General features: G+C 47.9%; 2 protein-coding genes across 3 annotated transcripts; both read left to right on the top strand.

Annotated features, from left to right (window-relative positions):
• Nucleotides 1-330: 330 nt before the first annotated feature.
• On the top strand, nucleotides 331-2,677 carry LOC103654241 (uncharacterized). Its single transcript, XM_008681070.4, has 2 exons — nucleotides 331-466; nucleotides 1,944-2,677. Exons 1-2 carry the CDS (start codon nucleotides 448-450, stop codon nucleotides 2,489-2,491), a joined length of 567 nt encoding a protein of 188 aa, XP_008679292.1. The 5' UTR covers nucleotides 331-447; the 3' UTR covers nucleotides 2,492-2,677.
• Nucleotides 2,678-6,697: 4,020 nt separating this feature from the next.
• On the top strand, nucleotides 6,698-7,870 carry LOC100278711 (EPIDERMAL PATTERNING FACTOR-like protein 1). Of its 2 annotated transcripts, none has more exons than XM_020551465.2 (2): nucleotides 6,698-7,201; nucleotides 7,328-7,870. In XM_020551465.2, the coding sequence occupies exons 1-2, from the start codon at nucleotides 7,097-7,099 to the stop codon at nucleotides 7,568-7,570; spliced, it is 348 nt and encodes a 115-aa protein (XP_020407054.1). In that variant the 5' UTR covers nucleotides 6,698-7,096; the 3' UTR covers nucleotides 7,571-7,870. The 2 variants fall into 2 exon arrangements, with proteins under 2 accessions (XP_020407054.1, NP_001145369.2); NM_001151897.2 differs by having other exon boundaries at nucleotides 6,769-7,201; nucleotides 7,334-7,858.
• Nucleotides 7,871-8,639: the final 769 nt, after the last annotated feature.

Here is an 8,639-nt window from a genome sequence, read left to right on the forward strand (position 1 = left end):
CTTGGCGAAGAAACCTCCCGCTCCGTTGCGGTGGGTTTGGACTCCAGCGCGGAGGCCTGGACACGACAATGTGCAAGGCGGAGGAAGGCCGACTCGGATCCGCTCGATCTCGCCGACGACGAGGCCCAACAACAGGACGTTGCGGCGCTGAGGAAGCATTCCCATCGATGTACTCCGAGCAGGCGCCTTGTTTCCAAAACCATATTTACTTTCTTGTTTTCTTTTGATCTCTCTGTCTCGTGATCTCAAATTCTCAATTCCCATCTGTCTTCTCCTTCCTGGTGAACGAGGAACGACTCCTCCGGTCCTCCCTCCAGTCCTCCCTGAGCTGATCCCTGGCTCCTCCTCCTCCTCCCCGAGACCCCGACCAACTACTGCGTTGAATTGCTGATCAAGAACAAGAGCCAACTCTGGTTATCAACTCCAGCGACTCAGGCAGACAAGAAGATGAGTACTTCATCTGAAGGTACCGTGATCAAGTTTCAGTTTGGTTTGGTACCTTGTTCAGTTTCAGTTTGTTACCTTGTTCAGTTTCAGTTTGGTACCTTGTTCATTCTAGTTCATCCTTGTCCAGTTTGGACTTCGTAACTTGTTAATTTCAGTTGCAGTTTGGTACCTTGTCCATCCTTGTTCAGTTTCAAAAACTTTTCTCCTTGTTCATCCTGCGCAGATATCAGTGTTCAAGTCATTTTCCCTGGATCACAATATCAAACAAATGAGCAGGAGCAGCCAAAGCATGTCTCCTCTGCTGTGGATAGTACCAATCCAGTTGGTTTGGCATCCTCGGCTGCTCCTCTCTCTGTGTGTGTTCATTATTTATTTTTCGGATTCCTGTTGCTTTTCAGTAGATTCCATTCACAAATGCTCCTGCACTTTTTTACCGACTGCGATTGTGATTGCTTATCAATTTCAGTTCTAAGAGATTTTCAGTAATCAAGTGTTCCATTGTATACTTAATTATGGGTTTTTAAAATTTAGAAATTAAATAGTACATAATTATACACATTATGTGCCCCTCAATATTTTATGGAGATTATATGTCTAATTGAAAAAATTAAATCAATTATTCAATGGATTTGTACGTTAAGAAAATAAAAATTGAAAAAATATGGTAGTTGATGGTAGTTGGATTGATATATATATATATATATATATATATATATATATATATATATATATATATATATATATATATATAGAGAGAGAGAGAGAGAGAGAGAGAGGAAACGGTTGCGAGAAGATTGAATATAGGGGAGAGAATCTTGCTGACGTGGCTGCATAGTAACATATAAACTGAAAAATTTAGGGGGAACCGATGTGGACAACCTTATAAGGCAGGCCGCTAGCTGTAGCATATTTTAACCTTTGCGTAACTATATCTCGAGTAGTGTAGCCGATCGAGTCCCTCCAGTGCGGATAAACCTAAATTTCTGTCTACCTGACCAGATCAAACACCCTCTGATCGCCTCCCGAGCTTTTCTGAAAGCGCACAATCTACTAGTATGCTTAAGCAAACGATATTTGTTTGATTGCACGAACCAACACAACACGCTTTCTTTCAAGCAGATCGGCAAGCAATTTGCCTAATCGGCTGCTCTGTAGCCGCGGTTGTTGCTGTTGTTCGGACCGCTGCAGCTGTAATCTATAGAGATAAAATACTGTAGAAGCGACAGACGTAGCTGGATTAAAACCGTAGTAAGCCGTAGCGAACATGCGGAGACAATGGAGATTAGACTGGAGTTCCCAAGTCCATAAGACCATAACCATAAACCTAGTTTATGTCTATTATATCCCACTTTTTTTTTTCGAAACCACACTTTTGTAAATAGTGTTGTCTATACTCTAAAACAATGTTATTCACCGAACGGTCACAGGTCATGTACATTTTGCATGGCATCCCAATTCCAGCATTTCCTCATCACGTGCTCATTGCGCCACGACAGCTTTCATCAGTGCCGTGTGGAAGAATGGTCAACCCACAGCCGGACCGAGCAGTCTCCCAAAGGAAAGGATGCCACGCATTGTCACATCCACTTCTATAGGCGCAGCCCAGAATGGGAGGATGTGCAACAAGGCTCGCATGATGCAAGCACGCAACTTTCGCCGTGACCCTGACCCCGCACAAACTGTGGGCAGAGTACGTAGCCTCCAAGTAGCGTGCTCTGCCTCTGGAATGACGCCAGGGCGCGGCAGCAAGAAAGTCAGAGGCTTGGGCTCGTGGTTCCCTTGCCGCCCGATCCAGGCCGAGACCGCACGGCCTCCATTCCCCGCTCTCGACACCTCCTCCTTGTGTTCTCCGCACGCAGACATGATGCCTCCCACTATGGCCACTAGCGAGCGATGCTTGTCGGCTGTCGAAGTTGGCCGGCGCTCCGGTCCGGCCGTCAAACAATTCCAACGCGTCGTCTCGGCGGACGCGCACGAGGCGCCTGGAATCGCACGGCGGGCGGACAGGCTGTGCCACGTGCTCCGTAGGCACGCCTCGTCGTAGGCCCGACAAGGGAACAAGATTTCACCAGGCTAAAACACATCACTGCTCAGGATATTTAAGCAGTCCTCCCGTCACGCGTCTGGCGGCTTCGTCGAAGGTGAACTGCACGTAGGTGATCGCTTGCCAATTGAACAAACTGTAAGACTTGCACACAGTTGCAGTTGAATAAATAAGTTTTGAACCGGACGCGCGGCCATGGGGTTCCGGAGGGGCAACGCGGCCACGACAATAGGGCTTTACTGAAAGGGGCACGATCTACTCCGACTCTCTGAGCATGGAAGATCGATTCGATAGATCGGGGCAAATCGTTGCACGAAAAGACACCAAAACGGTTCTCCAATCATAAAAGACAAGACAACTAAAAGACTCTATTATACAATAGAGTGACTATAAATATAGTCTATTAATAAATACAAAAGTAAATACGTTTGTATAACATCTAATCGATACAACAGACGACAAATTCGTACAGTGGAAAGTGGAGTGTATGTTGCTATTTGGGTTACGAGCCAGATAAGTCTTTTCGCGGAGAGACGACTCCACGATTTTTTTATAAATACCTTCTTTAAACACATCAAGATCCTCTACATTAATCACCACTTACATACCATAAGAGCATGCGCTATCGCGTATGCCCGCCTCATCACTTGTCATAATCTATATTGACTCTTGCTGATATGGCATAGTCTTGTACCAAAGCCATTTCATTCTTTAGTGGTATACAATGGGTACATACGATTGTTCTCAAGTTCTTTTAAAAGGTGCAAGAATTTGCTTGACAATATTCCAAAACTAAAAGTCAAATGATTGTTCACTGCTCGTTAGGAGAGTCGGATAAAAAAGTGTACAAATTGCTAGGTTCCGAACTCCCCCAAATAAAGGATGTTTTGCTGTAAGTAGAGAGATGGTATGCAAATGACCCAAAATGATTGAGTGATCCCCCAAAAGTTTAGTAACTGCACTTGAGAATTTTGAGTTATTTTTTATGCGGTACAACTATTTTGCATGTTAGTCTATTTTTCTATAAATACGGTGAGTAAAAAACTGTAATCTTAGACTGTGCGCATAGATGCTTTGTTTCAACGAACTAAAGGGGCCATTTCCTATTTTATAAAGTATGGATATGAAGGCTTCAACCACAACATCAATATTGCAAAAAAAAAAGCATAAGAGATGGACATAGAGCCATTATTCCTAGAATGCGTTAAGGTAAAAGAAAAAAAAACACTTTGAAGAACAAAATGACCTAACTGAAGATGACGCACTATGGGCTATAGAAGAGTCCCTCGTAGTTAATTATTTTCTCATATGATTGATACGACAATCGCTTCATCGACATCATATGGATATATTCGAAAACGTTTTCGGTTTCTTATTATTAAGCTCAGAAGCACGGAATTCTTTGGATGGTCATGATATGAGAAAGCGGCGTAATATTTTTGCAAAAAAGAAAAAAAGAAAAACTTTTGTTCATGATGACTCGTACCAGTCATATTGCCCGTGGTTCTTTGACGCTTCCCCTGGCCCCTGGCAGCCAGTCGCAGTCAACGATGGAGAGCGATGCAGGAGGCTTCGAGCATCGAGAGTAGTATAGCACGATCATGTTGTGTAGTAAAGCTCGATCGATAGACGACGACCAGTCGATAGAAAGCTGAAGATTGTGCAGTATCCTTGCTCAGCGCCAGCGCAGCTTTCCACAGCAAGCGTCTCGCACTCGCTGGGGCAATCCCGGACCGAGAGGCGCCGCGTGCTCGCGTCTCAGCAGCTGCAGTCGAAGCGTCCCATCCATTCTAGTACTGCCATCTTGCAATCAGCAACGCTTTGCTTTGCTTGCCTATTGCCTATTTGCCTTTCCCTCTATCGCTCTCGTCTCGTATCGGACCGTGAGCCGTGCAGCTGGAGATGGCGGTCGCAGGACGCAGGCGTAGCGTAGGCGCGTAGCGTAGCCGCGTACGCGCACGGACAACAGATTCCGCCACGGCGGGCGAATTGATGAATCCGCTGCCCCCGCCGGAAACGCCGGAACGGGTCGAATTCAATGAACAATGAACAGTGAGCATCACCGGACTGGACACTCTTGCAGCCGCAGCTTGAAGGCCGTAACCGTAAGGCCTTGGCGTGGTGTTCTTGGTCTTTTCTCGGCGTCGTCGACTGTGTGCTGGCTTCTTTTCTTTGACCTGTCGCTGCTGATGCGTGAAGCCTGGCGCCCTGGCATGAACACCGACCGAGACCGAGAGAAGTGAAAAGACACTAGTCCGTACTGTATGAATGACCAAGGGAGATCTGAGACGTCTCCATGGCTGGCTGCAACAGAGTTGCCGTATTCGTTGGTGAATCGTTATTGCCTGCCGTCTTTTTCACCCTGCGGTCTGCGCTCGATCGACTACATACTGCCACCGGGATCCCATGCCATGCTACTGGCTGGCTGACCTACACGCGGAACAAGGCCACGAATGTTTGACTGGTCGATTGACACACGTGAGTAGAGTAGTCGTTTCGACTGTGTCCTCTTGCTGCCTGCCCAGCACACCGCTCATGCTCGTTGCTTGAATTATCGACCGTACGGAGCCCTTCATTGTTCGGCTGGAAGCTGCTCCTGCTGCTGCTGCTGCGCTGAAGGATGGGTCACCAGTCAGACGAAAGGTCGCCGGTCTACCTCGTCTCTGCTGGGAGGAGGATTCAGGGATTGGACCATCCAGCCATGCAGATCCGAGCTTTGCCTCAGCTACTGTTTATAGCTTAGCTGGTAGGACAGCAGCCAGCGTTAGCACTCATCAGCTTCGTACGGTGCGGGGTCCTTCATCAGCAGCAGCCCATCACCCGCTACATCCCCGATTCTCAGGCATCCCCGATTTTAATGCGCAATTGTTTACACTACCTCCGTTTGAAAAACTATAACGAGAAGCTATAGTTACTGCCCGTTGTCTCGTGCTCCTAGTCTTTACCTTTCCGTTTTTGGTGTTCGATAAATGTACGTTTGGCTTAATTAAAATACAATGATAGTTAATACTAATGATTACTTTAAATACTATAGTTTACTAATAAATTAGCACTATATTGGAAATTCAAGGGACAAATCAATCAACTTAAATACATAGATCATTAGTATATCTATTGAGAAGTTGAGAAAAATGATTAAGGACTGCCACGTGCGCGCGCCGCTGTCGCCACGTGAGTCTGGCCGTGGCTTGTGGTAGATCGGATCTTAGTCCAAATAATTTTTTTTTCAAATGGCTGCGTATTTTTGGGCTGGTAATGGACGTCAAGTACTCGTCGGTTTGTAGTTCTAATGACACAACCGTTCCTACCTGTTGTCCTTCTGACTGCCTATAAAAATGGAGAGGGAGGACTCTTTTTCAATTATGTGCGATCTCTCACACACGTTGCAAACAACACGTCCCCGTCCCACTTTCTGCGAACATATAAAGAGTGGGAGAGCAGGCCTCCGAAATCGCCATCCGCAGAGATACACGTGCACAAGTGTGCGAGCGATATCAGATTTTTGGGGAGCGTACTCGCGACTGCTCGCGTAATCCGTTCGACACAGCGTTGCTTCGTCTACATCTTGTTCTTTTTCGTCTTATCTGGGCGACGCGTGCTGCTGTTCGTCTTCCGGTGGCCGTTCGAGGGACTATACGACATGCATATTCGTGCATCGACTTTGTATGACTACATACACACAAGATGTCTTTATATTTGTACATATTTTATTGTTATTTACTGTTTATGCGAGTAATCGTACACACGCATATATATCTCATCCCATACACTACATTGTTTTTTATTAAATTTTTACTATAAATGCCTAAACCCAACAATATTAAAATATCAATGTTTATGACGTTAATGCAAATATATTATAAAAATACATCTCATGATGTTAACTGTTTAGTTAAATTTGAATCTACCCTACTATAGCAACTGTTTCAGAATTATATATATTTCTGTGAAACATAGCTGATGATTCCATTCGTTCATTCATTGTGACACGACAGACGGTCAAAGTGTAGAGCCCGGCCATGTCCCCAGAACGATAGCGACTGTTGTGTCGTGGCGCCATCCAATCCAACCTTCTCCTTTCAATTCGCACCTCGATTGTAGAGATGGCGGGCGCAGTAGAACGCGCGCCACTGGTATGGAGGGCAACTGGGCAAGGGCACAAGGACAAGGCCGTGTTAAAACCAAACCAAGCGTGGCCACCGGTCCTGTCCTTACCGGCCGTGGCGTCCGTCCCCCACGTTTGTATATATATACACATACATATACTAGAATTGTCCATGTCATCGTCTCGTTCCTCTGCTCCCTTTTGCAACCTCCCTTCATATAGGCCACTGTGACCTGCTTCCCTTTCGCAGTTGCGCATCTCCATAGCCACCTCGGAAGCTCGAGGCCGAGGATCCACATATATAGCATCTGTCTTTTATACTAGGTTTTAGTTTTTGGGAGAATCTACACGGCGCAGAAGCTAGGTAGCTTTCTTCAATAATCTTGGTCCAGTCCAGCAAGCTTCCCTGCTTCCCCTTGCCCTCGATCGACCTGCTGCGGGCCCAGAGACATCCATCCATCCATCCTTCCTTCCTGGCTGTAAGAAGAGGAGATGGTCTCATGGCCGTGATCTCACCTCGCCGAGCGCTCGTCGCGGCCGTGTCCCTCTGCCTCCTCCTCGGCGCCGCCACCAGCATCCGCACCGCGACGTTTTCCCCTTCTCAGGTACGAGACCATCGCCACCCAACACGACGTCGCTTTCGTGTTTCCCTCCTGATGACTCCCGATCCTGTGCCGCGTAAGTGCGTCTCGGACTCATCTGAGACTGACAGTGCGTTGCGTTTCTGTGAGGCGCAGGAGAACCTGGCGGAGGACAAGTCGCGGCTGGGGTCGACGCCGCCGATCTGCCGCAACCGGTGCAGCGCCTGCAACCCCTGCATGCCCGTGCAGGTGACGACCGCGCCCGCGGGGCTCGGGCGCGCGGCCCGCGTCACCGACGCCGACGCCGACGCGGTGGCCGGCTTCTCCCGCTACTCCGACTACAAGCCGCTGGGGTGGAAATGCGGCTGCGACGGCCGCCTGTACGACCCCTAGCCGAGCGTGCAACGCCAGTGCACTCTGCTCCGGTCCGGTAGGGTGGGGGAGACTGGAGGCCATCCAGGTTCTTGGTGTCATCTGTTCTTGGTTTTTGCATGCCCATGGGCCATGGCGGCTTGCTTCACAAGCTTATTATTTCTCTCTCTATTCTCTACTAGTTCGAGCTTGCAGCTTGTACCGCCCGTAGCCGTAGCCATTTTTTTTTTGCTCTCTGCTGAAACAATTTACTCGCGTGTAAAGAGTAACCGTGACCGTGAGCAGTAAAAGTTGTAGTGGTTACCGACCGCTGATTGGCCAGTGCTCTCTCTCTCTCCGTCTCTGGTCATGACAGACTGAAGGCAGGCCTGCGCGGCAGCATGTGACTCGCCTGACGGTTCTGCTAGCCTGATGAATCTACCGCTGGATCGCAGTGCCGCTGATCCGCCGGCTTCTTGCGTCTTGTAACCTTGCGTGACGTGTGGCCGCGCGGGACACACGCCGAGGGAGAGCCCCCACCCCACCCTGATGATGCGATTTTTAATCTGACACTGCTGCGTAGTTATTGTGGGCTGTGTGGCCATGGCCGCCTTCGTACGGCTCTGATGCTTCGCCATGTGTTTTGTGTAGTGAGATGTCTTCCTCGCGCCCAGCCCGTCGTCCGTACGGGACAGTGAGGAGGGAGAGGAGCCCATGTGTTTTGTGTACTAGTTTGGCAGCCGTGGTTATTATAGCACAGGGAGAAAACTCCGGCCGGGGATTTTATACCTCACATTCATTTTCCAATGGGTAAAAGCCCTAGGACCTTGTTCGATTATTTTAATCCATATGTATCGAAAAAGATTGATACAAATTGAGAAAAAATTTAAGATTCAAACCCCCTCAATCTCTCTCAATCTATATGGACTGGAATAGAACCGAACCAGCTCTGAAGGAGAATTTACCCCTATTCCGTTTGGAAACAGGGGGCCAGTGTCCCATCCCGTGCAAACCCCAATAGCCTAATTTGTATGCAAGGATTGTAAAAACAGCCTCATAAAGCTCAAAATAATGCTCACAATAATACAACGGCAAATATAAAATAGCCTCA

Source organism: Zea mays, chromosome 4 (genome assembly GCF_902167145.1).
Source record: "Zea mays cultivar B73 chromosome 4, Zm-B73-REFERENCE-NAM-5.0, whole genome shotgun sequence".
Lineage (NCBI taxonomy): Eukaryota > Viridiplantae > Streptophyta > Magnoliopsida > Poales > Poaceae > Zea > Zea mays.

What these genes read in the sequence shown, in the direction of transcription:
- LOC100278711 (XM_020551465.2), top strand. Translation starts at nt 7,097, where the DNA reads ATGGCCGTGATCTCACCTCGCCGAGCGCTCGTCGCGGCCGTGTCCCTC. An exon ending in CGACGTTTTCCCCTTCTCAG is followed by an intron (nt 7,202 to 7,327) that starts GTACGAGACCAT and finishes CGTTTCTGTGAG; the next exon opens with GCGCAGGAGAACCTGGCGGA.